This window comes from Syngnathus floridae, chromosome 20 (assembly GCF_059516105.1).
Source record: "Syngnathus floridae isolate MCC-2025c chromosome 20, RoL_Sflo_1.0, whole genome shotgun sequence".
Classification (NCBI taxonomy): Eukaryota; Metazoa; Chordata; class Actinopteri; order Syngnathiformes; family Syngnathidae; genus Syngnathus; species Syngnathus floridae.
The window spans coordinates 4812719-4831391 of record NC_142432.1 but is presented as its reverse complement, the minus strand read 5'-3'; the positions used below and the strand labels follow the sequence as shown (position 1 = coordinate 4831391).

Below are 18673 nucleotides of genomic sequence, written 5' to 3'. Positions count from 1 at the left end.
GTTATTATTATTAATATTATGATGATGATGATTTTTATTATTGATATTATTTCTTTCCCTTTTGCCTCAACAAAGGGGCGTGGTCGAGTCACCATGCGAACGGTGAGGTTGTGACAGAGCGACGTTGTAAAGCTTCAACAAATTCTAACCACGCCTAAAAAACAGTCGAAACATTCATTACTGAAGACGTGTGTCACTTTTCTAACGGTAAGTGTCATTTTAAATCATCTCCAAAGCGCGATCGTAATTCGTAGTGTTGTAAGTGGCTAGCTTAGCTTACTGCGGTTTGTTTAAGCGAAACAAAGTAGTTGTAACATATTTTAAATCAATATTCGTAAGGCTTTGCCGTAACATGCCTACCACAGAAAAGCGAAACAACATTGTGTGACGTTTTAATCGCTAAAGTATGTTATGTAACCTGAAGACTGCGATTTTGAAACTACGTTGAGTCAATCGAATTTCCGCACATATTTCTAATTTGTCGTACTAACAACATCCCTTACGCCCCCAATAGTTTTCCGCAAGTAACCACCTAGAAAAACGAATCTGTGTTAATCACTGCACATTACTTGCTCAATTTTGCACACGTTTATTGAAGATAAAAATATTATTACGATACTTTTCATGCTGTTCTTTGATCCCAGCCTGTTAACAATCAGACATGGCAGCTCAGTGTGTGACCAAAGTGGAGCTAACAGTTTCCTGTGATAATCTTCTGGATAAAGATATTGGATCCAAATCAGATCCTCTGTGCGTGCTGTTAATCAGCACCTCCGAGTCCCAGTGGTATGAGGTGAGTAATGAGAATCTGCATTCATTAAAAAAGTGCTGGGCACTGTTGTTTTTTAAGCATCGGTAATATTCAGATGGAAATACTGGATCAATAATCAGCATGCATTATTTTTTTTAAATTCCTGTGTCTATTTCAATTTTTTTTTAGTTCACACCACTAGATGTTACTTTTTAATCATCTAAATGAAAATGCAAACAAATTATAATTGCCGCATAATAACAACAACTCATTGACTTTCTCAACAGTTGGAACGCACAGAAAAAGTCCAGAATTGCCTTAACCCAAAGTTTGCCAAAAAGTTTGTCATCGACTACTACTTCGAGATGGTGCAGAAATTAAAATTTGGGGTTTATGACATTGACAATAAGACCATTGATCTGAGTGATGATGACTTCTTAGGAGAACTGGAGTGTACCTTGGGCCAGGTAAGCTTCTCCTGACACTGGTGGACCCCCAGTAAACTGGTTTCTAATATTTTTTTTTATTGCTACCAGGTGGTGTCCAGTAAAAAACTGACCAGGCCGCTGGTCTTGAAGAACAAGTCCCCTGCAGGAAAAGGGACCATCACAGTGAGTAATCGAGCAATTATGCTTCATTGTAGGCTTAATCTCTTCCACTCTTTTTGTCCTCCCTGCTGTAGATCAGTGCTGAAGAAATTAAAGATAACAGGGTGGCAAATTTCGAGGTGGAAGCAAGAAAACTGGACAACAAGGTAATAAAAAGATTAAAGATTAATTTGAAAAATGTTCTCGTGTCATGAATTTATAAATGCTTCTTTTCAATAATTGCCAGGATTTTTTTGGGAAGTCTGACCCCTATCTGGAATTTTACAAGCAAACACAAACTGGATGGCAACTGGCTCACAGGACAGAGGTAGACAAGTGATACTAGACATGCTGTTAATAGACACTTAATTCCCAGCAAGTGAGCGGAAGATGTTTTATGTAATGGCCACATGTTAGTGTTTACTTAATTTCATGGCTTGCAGATTGATCTGAAATGTCACAAATGTATTTTCGCTTGATGCAATGCTGATATCAACTTGTTCCGTCCTTAGGTGGTGAAGAACAACTTGAATCCAACATGGAGACCCTTCCGAATCCCCCTGCAATCTCTCTGCGGAGGAGACATGGACAAACCTATAAAAGTACATATTTATGTTTAATTGATTTTTAATAACCACCACACCCCCCCCAAAAAAAAAATCAATGAATGAGTTCAATGTTAATCTAGATTGATGAAATCATAAAGTTTCATGATTAAACATAACATCGTTTCCATATTTTGCTAGCATGAAGACCTGATTAGTGTTTTTAGCGCCAGGCCTGATGATGCACCGATATTCTCTTAATTTTTAAGCAAACATATCAGGAAGGAAGCTGTTTTCAAGTGTAGAAGACAAGTGAGTTTTGTCATGTTTGATTTTGCTCATCTTCACACGATTTACATGTGTGATGTGTGACTAGATTAGATGGGAAATGCTCTCTCTTTCCTCTAAACGTCTTTCATCCATTTCATTCATCATTTGCCGGGTATGGCAATTTGAAATCATCTCGTCCGCCATATGATTTGGTTTTCTCTTCTCTGTAGGTTGAATGCTTTGATTATGACAACGATGGCTCGCATGATCTTATCGGTACTTTTGAGACCACCATGAAACGTCTTCAAGAAGCATCGCGCACTTCTCCGGTATGAGCATATGCGTTTCATTCGTTGTTCCTCAAGTGTGTGATCCGAAGTGATAGAGTGGCCATTTTCTCCTCAGGCGGAATTTGAATGCATCAACAGTAAAAAGAAACAAAAGAAGAAAAGCTACAAGAACTCTGGTGTTGTGAGTGTGAAGCAATGCCAGGTATAATAAATATCTTTGTTTATTGTGCTCATTTAATTAATCACAACACTGATTTTTAACTTTTCATTTTTTAGGTGGTCAAAGAGTACACATTCCTGGATTACGTTATGGGGGGCTGTCAACTCAACTTCACTGTGAGTTTAAAAATAAAAATTTTGAGGATTTATTTCCCCTGCTCAACGATTTTCATTCCGGCAGGTTGCAATAGACTTCACCGGTTCGAACGGAGATCCAAGGTCACCTCAGTCCTTGCATTACATCAGTCCTCAGGGAGTAAATGAATACCTCTCTGCTATTTGGTCAGTGGGCAATGTCATCCAGGACTACGATAGGTATGTGAAACACAATAAGATATTTGTGTTTTTGATTTATGTTTGAGACAATTATATTATTTGTTACTTCTGTATAGTGACAAGATGTTTCCGGCATTTGGCTTTGGCGCCCAGATTCCACCAGCATGGCAGGTATGACTATTTTTCTTTTTTTTTTATACTGTTTATGAGTGACTTTAACTATTTTCTATTTACAGGTTTCCCACGAGTTTCCACTCAATTTCAACCCCGCAAATCCATTCTGTGCAGGTATGTTGGAAATGAGAGGTGGTGCTTTTGGACTATTATGGGTTGATTGATCCCTTTTGCTGTCATTGTGCAGGTGTCGAAGGGATCGTGGAGGCCTACAGGGTTTGCCTTCCTCAAGTGAAACTTTATGGTCCTACTAACTTCTCACCAATCATCAACCACGTCGCGTGTTTTGCACACCAAGCCCTGCAGCAGAGCACTGCATCAGTGAGTAGCTGCAGTTAATTGAAAACTAAAAATAGAAACATGATATGGAAAGTGCATTTATATTTTTTGGAGCTGATTTACCCGTTGTTTTTTTTTGTCCTGCTCAAAGCAATACTTTGTGCTGCTCATCATCACTGATGGAGTAATCACTGACATGGATGACACACGTAACGCCATCGTCAACGCCTCGCGTCTGCCCATGTCCGTCATAATCGTTGGGGTGGGCGGCGCGGACTTCACCGCCATGGAGTTCCTGGACGGAGACGATGGGTGTCTCCGCTCTCTGACTGGCGAGGCTGCCATGCGTGACATTGTTCAATTTGTACCATTCAGGAAGTTTCAAAATGTAAGTCTGAACAATTTTAATTTAAATGTCAATTCAGTTTGTGTGTGGTTACGTTGATTCCTCTTGTTTTTGTTCCCCCCCGGCTTAAGCTGTTGACGTGACTAATTCATTGCTTTAAAGCAGCCATATAATACAAAAGCACATCTGAGCAGTCTTTCCACAAAGAACTACTGTTGGCTAACGTTAAAAATGCAGCTCTGCTTACCTTACTGGCCGCTGCATGAAATGCTCTCTTTTATACCAAGGTGAATTTTCCATAAATTGTTCCTTCCATAAAACTGCATGGACTTCCAGCTTTTTCCATGACACACTTGCAAGGGTGTTCATGCTCTTTCAACGTAGCCATCTGTGTGACTTATTTCTCCGCAGGCATCCAGCCAAGCTCTTTCACAAAGCGTTTTGGCAGAATTACCTCAACAAGTGGCGTCCTTCTTTGGGTTATTCAAACTGAAGCCTCCCCACGAGCCCGCTTCTTCATAGGGGTACCCCACATATTTGGTCTTAAGCCCCTTATAACACTCCCATGCTGTTTTCTGCCTTAACTAAAAACTGTAGCATTTATCTTATGGAAAGCCATTTGAACTTGTAAGACAATTCAGAGCATGTCTATCCACTCCTGTGTGATATTGCGACATACTAGTAAGGCACCTTTGGAATACTAGAAGCACTGAAGTGCCCTTGAGCAAAAGTATTCTTCATGTACCCAATCTCTGCCGTTTCTTCCTCGCCTGCATGTGTGTGAAAATGACCTGTGTTGTATATGTAATGCATGTAAAGGTAAAAAGTAATGTAGGCATGACCTCTTGGTACCATTCTTTTTTTTTTTTTTAATTGATTGTGCACTGCTGCTTTTGATCATTTTCAGCAGTCAATTAAGGTTTTGTCTGTCTTTGTCCAGTTCTTGTCTCTCTTTTTTTTTTCCATTTCATTTTTCTTCAATTGTTTTCCATAATGACAATTATGCCCTTTTATTGCCACAGGGTCCAAAAGAAGCATTGGCCAAGAGTGTGTTGGCTGAGGTTCCAGGTCAGCTGGTGGAGTTTTGCAACACCATGAAGCTGAGCCCACCCAACAACAATCCTGCTGCAAAGTCTGCAGAGGCCATCTGATGTTGCTGCGCAAGTCGATCGGATCCCTCACCATCACACAGTACCTTTTTTTTTTTTTTAAACTTGATTTTTTTTTTAACCTTCTTCTAAAACAAATCATTGTCCAATCATACTCTATGAAGCATAGTGTAAAAAAAAAAAAATACTTTAAACAAATATTTTCAGGTAGCTCACAAAAACCTGGACGTTTACGGATCAATTTAATAGCCACTCCAATTATCTGTATTCAAATGTTCATTTACAATATGTTATCCTCATATGTACACTGCTGCTTTGTAATCTGTAGTATAGGCTTTTAGAAAAAAGTTTTATCGCGCTAGTCTTGAACTCATGCCATGAAGCGTTAGTAGTGATTAAATAATTTTACGTCTATCCTGTCAGTAGTACAAACAAGTTTGCGGACTCAAGTTTACATCTTCATGTAATGAAATAGCTAATTACAATGCTAATTTTTGCACAAGGATTATCGTTTTTTTTACATTGCCATTTTATTTCCTGAAATGCCAAAACCCTGCATTACCATATAGTATGCTATATTTTTTTAAGGGCACTTAGTTGAGCTATTTAATTACTTTACTTTCTCGTTGTACCTTCCAGTTATTTAATGCAGAATAGCTTGACTGATTAAAACAACCTAGAGTAGTAATGCCATAAAACTAGCACCCTTTTGCTAACACAAATATGCAACAGTGTTAATATACAGTCGACATGTTTATCGCAAATAAAAAGAGACAATGCGATTCTACACTTTTTAATGTTTCTTAGTCATTAATGCGTGTAATGATGTAAAATATCAATACTTTATCCAGGCATGATTTTATTTACCATAGAAAAATAGGCTATTCTTATTGTTATCCATGACTTTACATTGTGAAGCTTATTAGAGTTTTCATGACTTTGCCTTTCTAGATTTATTGTCCACCATCCTAACTAATTGGGATTACATACGATGGATGTTTTTGTGATCCATAAACTTGTTCAGGTTTTGCAAATTGTCCCACCATTTGAAGAGGAAGGTGTTTGCGATTAATTGAAACCAGGGAGTGATTTCCACTTCTTTACGCTTGGCCTTCTCCAGCATTTGCCGTAGCTCGTCTTTGGTGACATAACAGTGGCTTTTAATTTCGTTGGGGTCTGGGCTCAACTCCACATCCTTAAAAGAAATATAGTCAGCAATTACACGCGCAGTTAGGATATTTCATGCAATGTTTCTAGCAGTCAACATGACATTGGACGCTACCTTCTGCATGAAGATGATGTAGTCAATCTCATGTTCTCCCCAAACACCATCCGATTGGGCTTTATAATGAATCCTTGTGAGATAAGTCATTTCATCTGGAGTCACCTGCACATCACCGAGACTGAAGTGAGATCAGATGCACCACAACACACCAACCCAAACCGTTTACCTGTTCTATGGGGATACCCAATTCGGCTTCAAGTCTCCTCTGAGCAGCTCTCCTCACTCCAATGGCGTCTTTTTCTTCCAGTTCACTATCTGTGTGTAAAGGGTGACTGCAGCATGTGTTTGTGAAACATCCTGAAACACACATACAGTATTATACTTTGAATGACACAAACAAATCTTGTGTGGATGTGCTACTCACCAGGAAAAGTGATTTTGGCATCAGATCGTTGTTGTAAGAGCAGCTTCTCTTCGTTGTTAAAAATAAAGACGCTAAACGCTCTGTGTAATAAACCTGTAAGGAAAAGTAGTAGTTAGACAAAAAATAAAAACACGTAAAGAGGTTAGATGGGTGAAACTCACCTTTATCGATGTTAGCGTTTAAATGGCAGTTTTTCTTAGTGTCAGCGCCGATTCGTTTGTCGTTCTCGTCGATGAGGATGCACATCTCAGCCAGCAGCTTCACTTGCTTCTCATCCAGGTGCTCTGTGGTTATCTCAGGCATTCTGGCTGAGCACTGTTGGTGCCGTATGTCACTGCAACAAACAAAAATATCCATTTTGTGTACTTGACGCACCATAAAACCGATTTGGAGAACTGCGAGCAAGGTTTTTGCAAGTCCCATTTCAGACTATGACATCAGTCCTATTGTTGGACAAAAGTGCAAATAAACAATGTCGACGACTCAACTATGATCTAGTAAAGCCCTCTAACCAACTAGTTCTCCCAAAACGCAAGAATGCACGCAAGTTCCGTTTTATGTCAAATATTATACGACGTGCACGTTTATGAAAGGAATGCTGCAAAGAATGCATAATTTCGATGCGGCTTTTTGCGGCAAACCAGCCTGAAACGAGGCCTTCCATTGGATCAGTTTGTTACAGTATAAACTTTGTTGTGACCTTAAGCGACTCATTGGAGGCCTGAGAGCCCAAAAGCTTACCTGGATAAAGATCGGAAGCACGCACCAATGTGTCGCCGGACCTCTCCGCTCCAAGGATGATGCGCGCCTGCGTAACCGACAGGTACGTTTGTTTTTAACCCGGTTGCTCCCTGCGAGGTCACCGCCCGTAGCACCGCCCATAAGGCCCGCACCATCGTGTGACCAAAGCTGCAAACCAATCACGTGCACGTCAATGTTGGGTGCAGTTAAAACATAGAACGGATTTCCGGACCGGATCACAACATTCACTTCACATCGTTTGCTTTACAGTGCAAATTTTACGTCATCCTGTCTGAATAAATTAAGTAGTTTAAGCAATTTAAGCGAAGAGGCGAGTAACAAAATACAAATATCACTATTGTACCCAGGTACTCCCCTCCCGGTCCGTGACATTGGTTCGTTCCATCACTCCTTTTCTGGTTTTACCATCAACACTTATCTTATCACGCACGCCATCGGACCAGTGATGCCCGGCTCCACCCAGGCCTAGTAACTCAAGTACGTGTATTGTATGTGCTTTATAGAACGTTAAAGGAAACACGAGGAAAAAAGACTTACCGACTCCTATGTCTTGTGTTGGACAGCCAATCCGCTACGTCTTTTATCCCTTTAGCTTTTTGCTTACGACATTTAGGGCGCCATACCGTGCATGAATCGCTCGACTACGAGTCCATGCGTGTTACGTCACTGCTCTTCTATTGGTCGCTGTCATCGGCGTGACAGCTGATTGGTGGGTGTGAACATAACACAAACTGCGTAACACGGAAGTCCTTGGACGCTTGCTGGACGTGATGTGTCAAAAATTTAAGATCTCAGCGGCCGTGGCAATTTATAATCCACTGACATTTCGTTGTTTGTCAGCTTTTATGTACTAGAATCTTATCCGGAATATTATTTTATAATCGTGTGTCAAGTCAATGCTGCAGTGAGAGTTAGTGGTTTACATTAACATACGAAAGAATGTGCTAGGTTCGCTCATTTAGAAGAACCAGAACCGCGGTGAGTCTGCCTTTTGCTGTTTATTCTGGTTACAAAACGTCAACGTTGTTTAGTAATTTTGGTATATGTCAATTGAATTTAGATGGTTTGTGTTATATTTCTGTCGTTTTGCATTTTAATTGGCCTTTTCGACACACTGATGACGCTACCATCAACTCCAAACATTTAGTTGCTATAGGCTTTGGTTTAGAAATGTATTCGTATTTTATTTTTTTTGGCATTTTAAAACATGTCTGAATATTATTAACTCTACGTTTGATTTCAGAACTGTTTTTATCAAGCATGTACATGAATGTTGGTTCGACATTGATGTGCTATGCGTTTTTAATAAATTCATTATATTAGATTTAAATGGGATTTGAATGCACTGCATAATGTAACAGTGGATTATGATCATATGATATATTTTTTAAAGAATGAAACGTCTTATTTTATATGAAATCTTTCTTTCGGTGGTACTCGGCATAAAAGTTAAAGAACCTCAGATCAAATTAACCCATAACCTGCTTTAACTAAGTATATGAAAAGCCTGTTCTTAACCAGTTAGTTATGTTTGTCCCTTCAGGCATTCTTGTTCATATTATTGTCTAATCTTAGCATTACTGGAGGCATGCCAAAGGTGGCATACTCATAATCTGTATTTAAGATACAAATATAAATGAAGATAAAAGTAGCTGTAAAGATTCACTCAACCTAAGTTCAAAACGAAAAAGCAAACACATCTTTTTAGTGTCAACGTTTTGATAACTGCATAATTGAAAACAACTTCTGCTCACTAAATAGTTTCACTCTTGTATTAACTTACATATTGCTCATCCTGAGAAGATACATCACAGTTGCTTGTTGTTTTATTAGTTATGATTGAGGCTATAGCTAAGGCTGTCCCTTTTTTTTGGTGTCTTTTTCATCTTGCAATTATTGTGACCTTGAACACCTTTTTTTTACCCGCAGGCAGATGGTGGTAACTGACCGGCATTGCCCAGCCATCAGCCATCTCGCCCTGTCCGATTTTATCGGCCTGCTCTTCAGGTAGGAGGTGAGCAGGGGGGCAGGGCCGTGCAAAAAAAAGTAGGCGGGATGCCTGTTGAGGGTGGGAGTAGCGGCAGCTCTGCCTCAACTGCTCGTCACCCCAAACAAAAGCGCAAGGCTCACAGCCTGTCTATTCGGCGCACGAACAGTACGGAAGAGAGGCCACCTGGCATCCACAGAGGAGACATGCTGGAGGGACAGGTAAGAACGACAGTTTAATTCTAATAATTATTTTTAACCTATTACTGTATCTTCTCAACATATGCAAAATCATCTACCAAAATTTGACAGCTGGTGCTGCTACTTTTACTATTATTTGGTTAAAGAGCTGCAAGTGGCAGGTTGAGCAGCATTGCTTATTTATTTAGTGCTTGTTTTTCTTTTTCAGACTTTTTAGACCACTGTTGAGGTTAGTGATTCATCTCCAACGGTAGTTAAATTAGTAGACCTTACCCTACCCCTACCCGTCATTTATTTATTACCACCAGAAAGGGAAGATCATAAATATTAGGTTGGCTAGTATTTACTTATCGAGACTAGATCACATTTTCTGTTTGATCAAGTAGATCCTGGTTGTTAACATTAGAGCCCAGTCTCAATGTTTTTCCATCATCCGTGTGATGAGGTGAGGAAAGGTTGTGTGAGATTTTTTTAGTTCTCATGTTTCTGCTATTAAAACGGAGCTGCAGTACACCCATATGCAAAATGATCTTCAAAGCATTCAATATATTTTTATCAATTAATTGTCACTTTCCTTTTCTTATCAGCCACTCGCAACAAGAGCCTGCAACTTGCCCTGACCCGTTGTCTCATCAAGTTTTAATATAGGCTGCTTGTCCATTTCTGATTAGCCTTCTCTCGACCTGCTGACTCAGTTAATGTCCAGCGACTACTCTTGTTCCCTGTCTCATCTTACCATATTCGAACTCACAAACAACCCGGAGAATGCACTTTTCTCACACTGACGTTATTATCCTGAATATGCTGCAGGTTTTTTAGGGGCACCACTAAGCAGCTTTATATACATAATGGCCGCCTGTTGCTTTCGAATTGATCTTTTTTCTCCGAGCCGGTGGTGGCAACACAATGAACAGGAGACGAACGTCACTGTTGGTTTTGAATTTGTGCCAGATGAAAGAGTGACAGCGGAGTATTCGGTTCCCTGGGCCCTCTTAATAGTTGGCGAGTGAAAGGAAATAAGATTCAGCTCTTCATTTGAGCTGTCAAAGGCAGACGTTTGCTGTCATGCTAGCTTGTGCTGCTGTTGACTGGTGGGCTCATGGTAACTGGGTATTTTTTTTCCAAGCACCTACAATGGAAGTAGGTTAACTGGATAATAATAATAATAATAATAATAATAATAATAATAATAAAGCTTGGTTGTGATTGACACTCTCATCCCGCTGCTGAAGTGAAGAACAATTCCATCTGTTACTACGTTTTTGTGTCTCTCTAGGACTCCAAGCTGCCCCACTCTCTGCGTAACAATCTTCTCGACCTATTCGGCCAGATTGAACGAGAGTTTGAAAATCTCTACATCGAAAACCTCGAATGTGAGTTCGTCCCGTTCATCCAGACCTTGAGATGTGCTTTAAGAAAATGTAACCAAGGCAACGTCAATAGTTGAAAACTTGGCAACAATAACCATTTTGTCAGCTTATATTTTTAGAGTATACTTTGTTGACCTTTAGGTATTGATTGTCTAAACCGGAATGTTTTTTTTTTTGTCTTCTAAAACCTCGCCACTGTGCTAACATTACAGTACGACGGGAAATTGATTCCCTGAATGAACGTCTGACTGGCGACGGACAGAATCTTGAGGGAGGAGATCTCTCCAAGGGAGCCCTGAAAACAAAAGGTCTAGTATTTCCTGCGGGATTTGTTAGAGTAATGTTATTGTTATGCTCGTGCGGTCCCCCCTAATGCACATTACGTGACTTCGCTGGAGGATTTTTAAATGCCAAGGCTTAGGTTAACAAACACATTTGCCAGTAATTAGATCATAGTGAGAATTCAAAATGAGCAGCAGTGAAAGCAACTATGTGTTTGTCCCACAGCCAGCCACAGCACCAGCCAACTGTCACAGAAGCTGAAGACGACCTACAAAGCATCAACTAGTAAGGTATCGGACTCATCATGTTTGCCTTTTTTTATACACTTAATAAATGTGTTACCTGGGTAAATATTTGGAAATGATGTCACGATCAAATGGTGCTTTGTTCCTAAGTGAGGGCAAGGAGGACTCATCTTGTCCTCCCTTCTAAGGTCATGTGTTTAAGTGTAATTCATTTACAGCCTCGGGTACTTTTAGACAATCTCACCTCCCTTGAGTTCTTCCTTTGTAATTTCTTTGCTATATATAACAATTGTACGCGTTCGCCGGGAAAATAGGTGGACCGTGCAATTTGAATTTCACTGTGGCCGCTCGAGAGTTATGAGGTGGAGAATCATGGGTAATGTCCCGTGTATACTGTTAATCACATGCTCTGATTCTCTTTTTAAACTGCAGTCTGACCTTGACTCCGCATCTCGTCTCTCAACTTATTTTTAGCAACAGCTGCATTGACAGACATATAAAACCTCATATTTTCTCATGTAGTGGCTCTCGAGTTAAGTCCTAGAGATAGTTTGTGGTTTAGTGCAGTTAGGGAGGAGAATGCAGAACATAATTGATTAAAAAAAAAAAAAAATATATATATATCTAAACCATGACTTTAGTATTTACGCAAATTGACCTTAAATAAAATGGCATGCGTGCCACCATCTGAGATTTTTTTTTTTTTTTGCAGTCTAGAGTTAAGTAACTCCATTTGGTAATGACATATATGCTCTTTTTGTGTAATGGTAAAGAAAGAAAAACAGCGCCATCTGGTGTCGGAGAGTTGTCACTTCAGTAGAAATGCAGCATGTTTATTCTAAAAAGGGAGGGAGGCCAAAGTCAGATCAGGTGTGTGATATTTCAGCCACATCAGTTATAATAAACGACATTTAACATCATTATTAAAAATAATTATCTGGTTTCCCTGATAAATAATCATCTCCGGTTTTGTGGTGAAGGACCAAATTGAAGACATGCCACAAGCTTAACTGTATTAAGTTTACTTTTTTTTTCTTCATTCTGGCAATCTTAGTATACATTTTACACCAGTTCGCACCTTGTAATCATTTCTCTGTCTGAATTTATTTGCTCATTTCAGATTGTATCCAGCTTCAAAGCTACTACAGGGTCCAGAGCTTTGTGCCATCTCCAGAAGGAATATGTTGGCCATCGGGATGGAATTTGGGACCTCAGTGTGACCAGAACTCAGCCTGTCGTCCTTGGAACTGCATCGTCTGGTACGTCACTTCGCAGAAGACGATCAATTGTGCTATCAAAAATGTTTCTACATTTAGATTTACCATCGCTTTGCCTTGGTTACGATTTATTTTGGGAAAAATGTTCATGACGGCATGACCTACTTTCCTCACAGATCACTCAGCCCTGCTTTGGAGTATCGAGACTGGGAAATGCCTGCTTAAGTATGGTGGCCATGCTGGATCAGGTAATCACAACCACAATACTCTTAAAATGATTCATTCATGCAAATTTTTTCTTTGCAAGTATTTAAAAAATTAGTTTTCTGAGTCATTTTTATTGATTTGTCTTCCACAGTCAACTCCATCAAGTTCCACCCAACTGAGCAGATGGCCCTCACAGGTAGAAAACAAAACTTGAATATTGGCGTCAATGTTATTTTGCTTCACATGCCGACGTGATTGAATGTCGATCTTCGTGTTTGTTCATGTGTCCTTGCATCGTCCCAGCCTCCGGGGACCAGACGGCTCACATCTGGCGCTACATGGTGCAGCTACCTGCCCCCCAGCCACCACCAGATGTCAGTGTAAGTCACTTAATTCTGCTCAATTTGAATGCCCTGGATTGATTTTTGTACCTGAGGTCACTCTGTACAGTAACTGAACTTCTTTTTATATTAGGCGCCGTGTGACGATGACCAGGATTCTTCAGACAGAGAAGAAGGCGAGGTGGACGGCGAAGGCCCTTGCGAGGTGCCCACTGTCCGGGTTGCTACGGCAACCCTGAAAAGTCACCAGGGTGTAGTCATCGCAGCTGATTGGCTGGTGGGCGGCCGACAGGTGGTGACAGCTTCTTGGGATCGTGCTGCCAACCTTTATGAGGTGGAGACTTCTGAACTGGTGCATGCTCTCACTGGTAAGACCGCCGATAATACTAGATTTAACATTAAATAACATTCCACAAGATGGCGCCAAAGTATTGCTTTTTATTCTTATGGCCTGAGAACCAAAACTGAATAGTTAGTATGTAGTATAATAGTATGTTCTTCTAGTATGAGTTCATAACTTGAGGTCAAGGCTGATTTCTCTTTGCAGGCCATGACCAGGAGTTGACCCACTGTTGCACTCACCCCACCCAGCGTTTGGTAGTCACCTCATCCAGGGACACCACCTTCAGATTGTGGGACTTCAGAGATCCATCCATCCACTCCGTCAATGTCTTCCAGGGACACACAGAGTCAGTGTTGCACTTACACTCATCATTTAATTTATGATTTTAGATTCATTTATAGAGCTTTTTAATCGATTTTAAAAAATCACATTCTGCTGAAACTAACTCCGCACAATTATATATATGTAGATTACTATGAATACCAACCTAACTTCACACAAACCAATTAGCGTCACAAAAAACAAAGCTGCCATTTCTCCAGCTAATTTCTGTGCCACAATGTCAAACGTGAATGGGTTGCCAGCTTCAGGGAACACCGCTTCACTTTTCTTCTCGAGCAATTAGCGCTAATGCTAACTGACAACAATGCACAGCAGCGAAAAGTGCAGCGTGTGAGCTAACAAAATAGCCAGCAGCGAAAAGAGGAACTTCCTCCACAAATTCAGCGTCTTGTCAAATTAGTCTCTTTTGATGCCACCAGCTTTAGGAGACATTGCTAATAATTGAAATGGAGGTTCGAATAAATCCTAATGAAGTAAATTTAAGGTGTACATTGCTGTATATTCTTTTCCCTCTGTCTTCTCCCTAGTGTCCTTTCAAAAAATAATTTGACCTTCGCTGTCAGCGAAACAGCAGAGAGGCTATTAAGTAGCGTGGAGCACTCCCCCCTCCCCTCCCTCCTCCTGCACCCTTTCTAAAGACGCTTTAACCTTAATCAACCTTTTAATAAATTACCTTGTCTGACAACCTAGTAGACCTCCAATCTCTCTCCCTCCCCGCCTCACGTGGTCCCGGTTGGGTTAGACGTTGTGAGCATCTGCCTCTCTTATAGGAGTTTAGTCCCCACTAATTATCCCTTAATTTCACGTCAGTTTGAATTAAGCCTGTGTTTGTGTGTTTCACAGTGGAAATCACAATCTAGGTAACATTTTAAAGTTTTTTTTTTTTTTTTTGTAGCACAGTGACATCAGCAGTGTTCACGGTCGGGGACAACGTGGTGTCCGGGAGTGATGATCGTACAGTTAAAGTGTGGGATCTGAAAAATATGAGGTCACCGATAGCAACCATCCGCACCGACTCGGCTGTCAACAGGTTGGTCGATCGAGGAAAAAGTTATTTATCAGAACGTGACGACTGTATTGAACGTGTATGTAGTCACGTTAAATGCCGCTAAAAAAAAAAGATTGTCCGTGTATGTTCTTCTGTAGGTCTTTTAGATTGTACTTTTTTAATCTTTTTATTCTATTTATTTATTTATTTTATTTTATGCACTAATCAGCTGGCACTTTTAAATTTCGTTGTACGAGTGAGACAATGACAAGATCTATTCTATTCTATTCTATTCTATTCTATTCTATTCTATTCTATTCTATTCTATTCTAAATACTTGATTATTGCTAGGATAAGCGTCTCGGCCAACCAGAGGATCATCGCTCTGCCGCACGACAATCGACAAGTGCGGCTGTTTGATATGAGCGGAGTGAGGCTGGCCCGGCTGCCTCGCAGCAACAGAATGGTAAGAGAATCCGAGAGAGCGTCATTGAGCATCGTTAACATCAAACATGCGTCAATGCAGGGCCACAGGCGCATGGTGTGTTGCACGGCGTGGAACGAGGAGAACCAAACATGCAACTTGTTCACCTGCGGGTTTGACCGGCAGGCCATCGGATGGAACATCAACATCCCCGCTTTGCTGCAGGAGAAATGAAGTCTAGTGAAATGCTAACGTGCACAAATTTCTGGAAAGGTTATCAATATCACCAATTTTTTTGTGACTAGTGTTTACGTGTATTCACATCACTGCTGTTAAGTTACTGCTGAACGGTTGCATGAAGAGAATTCCAGATGTTTCTATTTCATGTTGAAGACAATATACAGTGTTTGTATTGTGTTGTTGCCTGATTTCATTTTTTTGTTTGGAAGAACATTCATTGTGATCATTTTTTTTTTAATCCTTTTTGGTCAAGGTGGAGTTGTGCCTCACATTAAATCCAAATTATTTGCTTCCTTTAGCTTCACCATTCCAAAAAACATGGGCCATCGTGCTTTTTACCTAACACTGAGAGTTGAAACTTGAGTTGCCTTGTTCCATGTTTACAGTGGGACTTTTCCTTGTCAAGGTTTTTTTTTTTTTTCCAGCCTTTCGAAAAATGATGCAGTCTTGTAAGTGTAGCAGCACAATCGTTCATGTGAAGAATTTGTAAATGAATAGTGCTAGTTTAGGAGTTGCTATGTCCAACTAGTCACCTTGTAATTCTGCAGTGAAATGCACCATCACCAGCTTGTTGCCAATTCAAATGTTTCTCTCTTTTTTTAATTTGCTGTCATGTTACATATTCAAGTGTACTTGTTGGTTACTGCTCACATTTCACGATGTGTCAATGTGACGTTTACAATGTTTTCCAAGATCCTTGTGTGACCTCTTGCATCTTTGTATACTAACATCCATTTTGTTCTTTTACTGTACCAAAACGTGAACATAAATCGAGGTACATGGAGAACTGTGTGGTTTTTTTCCCATCCATGCATCTTAAAAAAAAAAAAAGTTTCACGTCTTTGTAATGTCTTTTAGCAGTCACTTCATTGAATTGAAAATATAGTGACGGATCTTTTGATCTCATTGAAAGAGTAATGGAAGACTACATAAGGATGTTCAAGGTTTGATTTTAAGGGAATGAAATTGTCAATTTGATGTTTATTGTGAAGCACACAACCTTAGGGGAGAAGGGCGCCTAAGTTTTAGCTACCGAGAACGTGAAAATTATATGACCATGATATTTCCCTAATAAAGTGGCCTGTTATTAGGTACACTTGAAAATGGCGGTGTATCTAATGGAGTGTCTGTGTGATTCCCTCGTTAAGTGCACCTGCGTGAAAAGTTTTAGCTACCGAGAACGTGAAAATGAGCTAAATCTTTTCACGCAGGTGCGTTTAACGAGGGTAACTTGGAAAACATATTGGAACGTGGCCCCGAGGACTAGAGCTTGATACCTGTGACCTTTGACCATGATATTTCCCTAATAAAGTGGCCTGTTATTAGGTACACTTGAAAATGGCGGTGTACCTAATGGAGTGTCCGTGTGATTCTCTCGTTAAGTGCACCTGCGTGAAAAGTTTTAGCTACCGAGAACGTGAAAATGAGCTAAATCTTTTCACGCAGGTGTGTTTAACGAGTCACTAGTGAGTGAGTGAGTGAGTGTGAGTGAGTGAGTGAGTGAGAGTGAGTGTGAGTGTCTGTGAGTGTGAGTGAGTGTCAGTGAGTGTGAGTGTGTGAGTGAGTGAGTGTGAGTGAGTGTAAGTGAGTGAGTGAGTGTAAGTGAGTGAGTGAGTGTAAGTGAGTGAGTGTGAGAGTGAGTGAGTGAGTGAGTGAGTGAGTGAGTGATGAGTGAGTATGAGTGTGTGAGAGAGAGAGTGAGAGAGTAAGAGTGTGTGAGAGTGATAGAGTGAGAGAGTGAGTGAGAGAGAGAGAGAGAGAGAGAGAGTGCGAGAGAGTGAGTGAGTGAGTGACTGTGTGAGTGAGTGACTGTGAGTGAGTGAGTGAGTGAGTGAGTGAGTGAGTGTCAGTGAGTGAGTGTGAGTGAGTGTGAGAGTGAGTGAGTGTAAGTGAGTGAGTGAGTGAGTGAGTGAGTGTGTGAGTGAGTGAGTGAGTGTCAGTGAGTGTGAGTGAGTGACTGAGAGTGAGTGAGTGAGTGAGAGTGAGTAAGTGTAAGTGAGTGTAAGTGAGTGTAAGTGAGTGAGTGAGTGTGAGCGTGAGAGAGTGAATGAGTGAGTGAGTGAGTGAGTGTGAGAGTGAGTGTGTGAGAGTGAGTGAGTGAGTGAGTGAGAGTGAGTGTGTGAGAGTGTGTGAGTGAGTGAGTGAGAGTGAGTGTGTGAGAGTGTGTGAGAGTGAGTGAGTGAGTGAGTGAGTGAGTGAGAGTGTCAGTGAGTGTGAGTGAGTGTCAGTGAGTGTGAGTGAGTGAGTGTCAGTGAGTGTGTGTGAGTGAGTGTGAGTGAGTGTGAGTGAGTGTGAGTGAGTGAGTGAGTGAGTGTGAGTGAGTGAGTGACAGTAAGTGAGTGAGTGCGAGTGAGTGAGTGAGAGTGAGTGAGTGAGTGAGTGTGAGTGAGTGAGTGAGTGAGAGTGGGTGAGTGTAAGTGAGTGAGTGAGTGTAAGTGAGTGAGTGAGTGTAAGTGAGTGAGGGAGTGAGTGAGTGTGAGTGAGTGTCAGTGAGTGTGAGTGAGTGAGTGAGTGAGTGAGTGAGTGAGTGAGTGAGTGAGTGAGTGAGTGAGTGAGAGTGAGTGTCAGTGAGTGAGTGTGTGAGTGTCAGTGAGTGTGAGTGAGTGTGAGTGAGTGTCAGTGAGTGTGAGTGAGTGAGTGTAAGTAAGTGTAAGTGAGTGAGTGAGTGAGTGTGAGTGAGTGTAAGTGAGTGAGTGAGTGAGTGAGTGAGTGAGTGAGTGAGTGTAAGTGAGTGAGTGTAAGTGAGTGAGTGTGAGAGTAAGTGAGTGTGAGTGAGTGAGTGAGTGTGAGTGTGTGAGTGAGTGAATGTGAGAGTGAGTGAGTGTGAGAGTGAGTGAGTGAGTGTGAGTGTGAGTGTGAGTGAGTGAGTGAGTGAGTGAGTGAGTGAGTGAGTGAGCGTGAGTGAGTGAGTGAGTGAGTGAGTGAGTGAGTGTGAGTGAGTAAGTAAGTTAGGGTTAGGGTTAGGGTTTGGGGTAAGGGTTAGGGTGAGTGAGTGAGTGAGTGAGTGAGTGAGTGAGTGAATGAGTGAGAGTGAGTGAGTGAGTGAGTGAATGAGTGAGAGTGAGTGAGTGAGTGAGTGAGTTAGGGTTAGGGTTAGGGTTTGGGGTTAGGGTTAGGGTTAGAGTGAGTGAGTGAGTGAGTGAGTAGTTGAGTGTGAGTGAGTGAGTTAGGGTTAGGGTTTGTGGTTAGGGTTAGGGGTTAGGGTTAGAGTGAGTGAGTGAGTGAGTGAG

At 41.0% G+C, this 18673-nt stretch overlaps 3 protein-coding genes across 8 annotated transcripts; 2 read left to right on the top strand and 1 right to left on the bottom strand.

The window, feature by feature from the left end:
- Positions 1 to 75: 75 nt before the first annotated feature.
- Positions 76 to 5633, top strand: LOC148380874 (copine-3-like). Of its 2 annotated transcripts, XM_088363187.1 has the most exons (17): positions 76 to 207; positions 645 to 793; positions 1039 to 1218; positions 1288 to 1362; positions 1434 to 1505; positions 1586 to 1666; positions 1851 to 1940; positions 2384 to 2482; positions 2559 to 2645; positions 2720 to 2779; positions 2844 to 2977; positions 3055 to 3109; positions 3175 to 3226; positions 3300 to 3433; positions 3543 to 3779; positions 4149 to 4261; positions 4760 to 5633. In XM_088363187.1, exons 2-16 carry the CDS (start codon positions 662 to 664, stop codon positions 4257 to 4259), a joined length of 1599 nt encoding a protein of 532 aa, XP_088219313.1. In that variant the 5' UTR covers positions 76 to 207; positions 645 to 661; the 3' UTR covers positions 4260 to 4261; positions 4760 to 5633. The 2 variants fall into 2 exon arrangements, with proteins under 2 accessions (XP_088219313.1, XP_088219312.1); XM_088363186.1 differs by lacking the exon at positions 4149 to 4261.
- On the bottom strand, positions 5624 to 7952 carry idi1 (isopentenyl-diphosphate delta isomerase 1). 3 transcript variants are annotated; one of them, XM_088363201.1, is made up of 7 exons: positions 7795 to 7952; positions 7237 to 7404; positions 6657 to 6829; positions 6496 to 6588; positions 6298 to 6428; positions 6129 to 6233; positions 5624 to 6041 (listed from the first exon to the last, which is right to left on the bottom strand). In XM_088363201.1, the coding sequence occupies exons 2-7, from the start codon at positions 7389 to 7391 to the stop codon at positions 5829 to 5831; spliced, it is 870 nt and encodes a 289-aa protein (XP_088219327.1). In that variant the 5' UTR covers positions 7392 to 7404; positions 7795 to 7952; the 3' UTR covers positions 5624 to 5828. The 3 variants fall into 3 exon arrangements, with proteins under 3 accessions (XP_088219327.1, XP_088219326.1, XP_088219328.1); XM_088363200.1 differs by lacking the exon at positions 7795 to 7952 and adding an exon at positions 7601 to 7616; XM_088363202.1 differs by lacking the exon at positions 7237 to 7404 and having other exon boundaries at positions 7795 to 7938.
- On the top strand, positions 7606 to 16230 carry wdr37 (WD repeat domain 37). 3 transcript variants are annotated; one of them, XM_088363189.1, is made up of 14 exons: positions 7606 to 7734; positions 9187 to 9465; positions 10721 to 10817; positions 11027 to 11122; positions 11322 to 11386; positions 12462 to 12600; positions 12735 to 12806; positions 12917 to 12961; positions 13069 to 13145; positions 13240 to 13474; positions 13654 to 13795; positions 14687 to 14821; positions 15131 to 15245; positions 15306 to 16230. In XM_088363189.1, exons 2-14 carry the CDS (start codon positions 9313 to 9315, stop codon positions 15435 to 15437), a joined length of 1503 nt encoding a protein of 500 aa, XP_088219315.1. In that variant the 5' UTR covers positions 7606 to 7734; positions 9187 to 9312; the 3' UTR covers positions 15438 to 16230. The 3 variants fall into 3 exon arrangements, with proteins under 3 accessions (XP_088219315.1, XP_088219316.1, XP_088219314.1); XM_088363190.1 differs by lacking the exon at positions 7606 to 7734 and adding an exon at positions 7986 to 8235 and having other exon boundaries at positions 9191 to 9465; XM_088363188.1 differs by lacking the exon at positions 7606 to 7734 and adding an exon at positions 7987 to 8235.
- The last annotated feature ends 2443 nt before the right edge of the window (positions 16231 to 18673 follow it).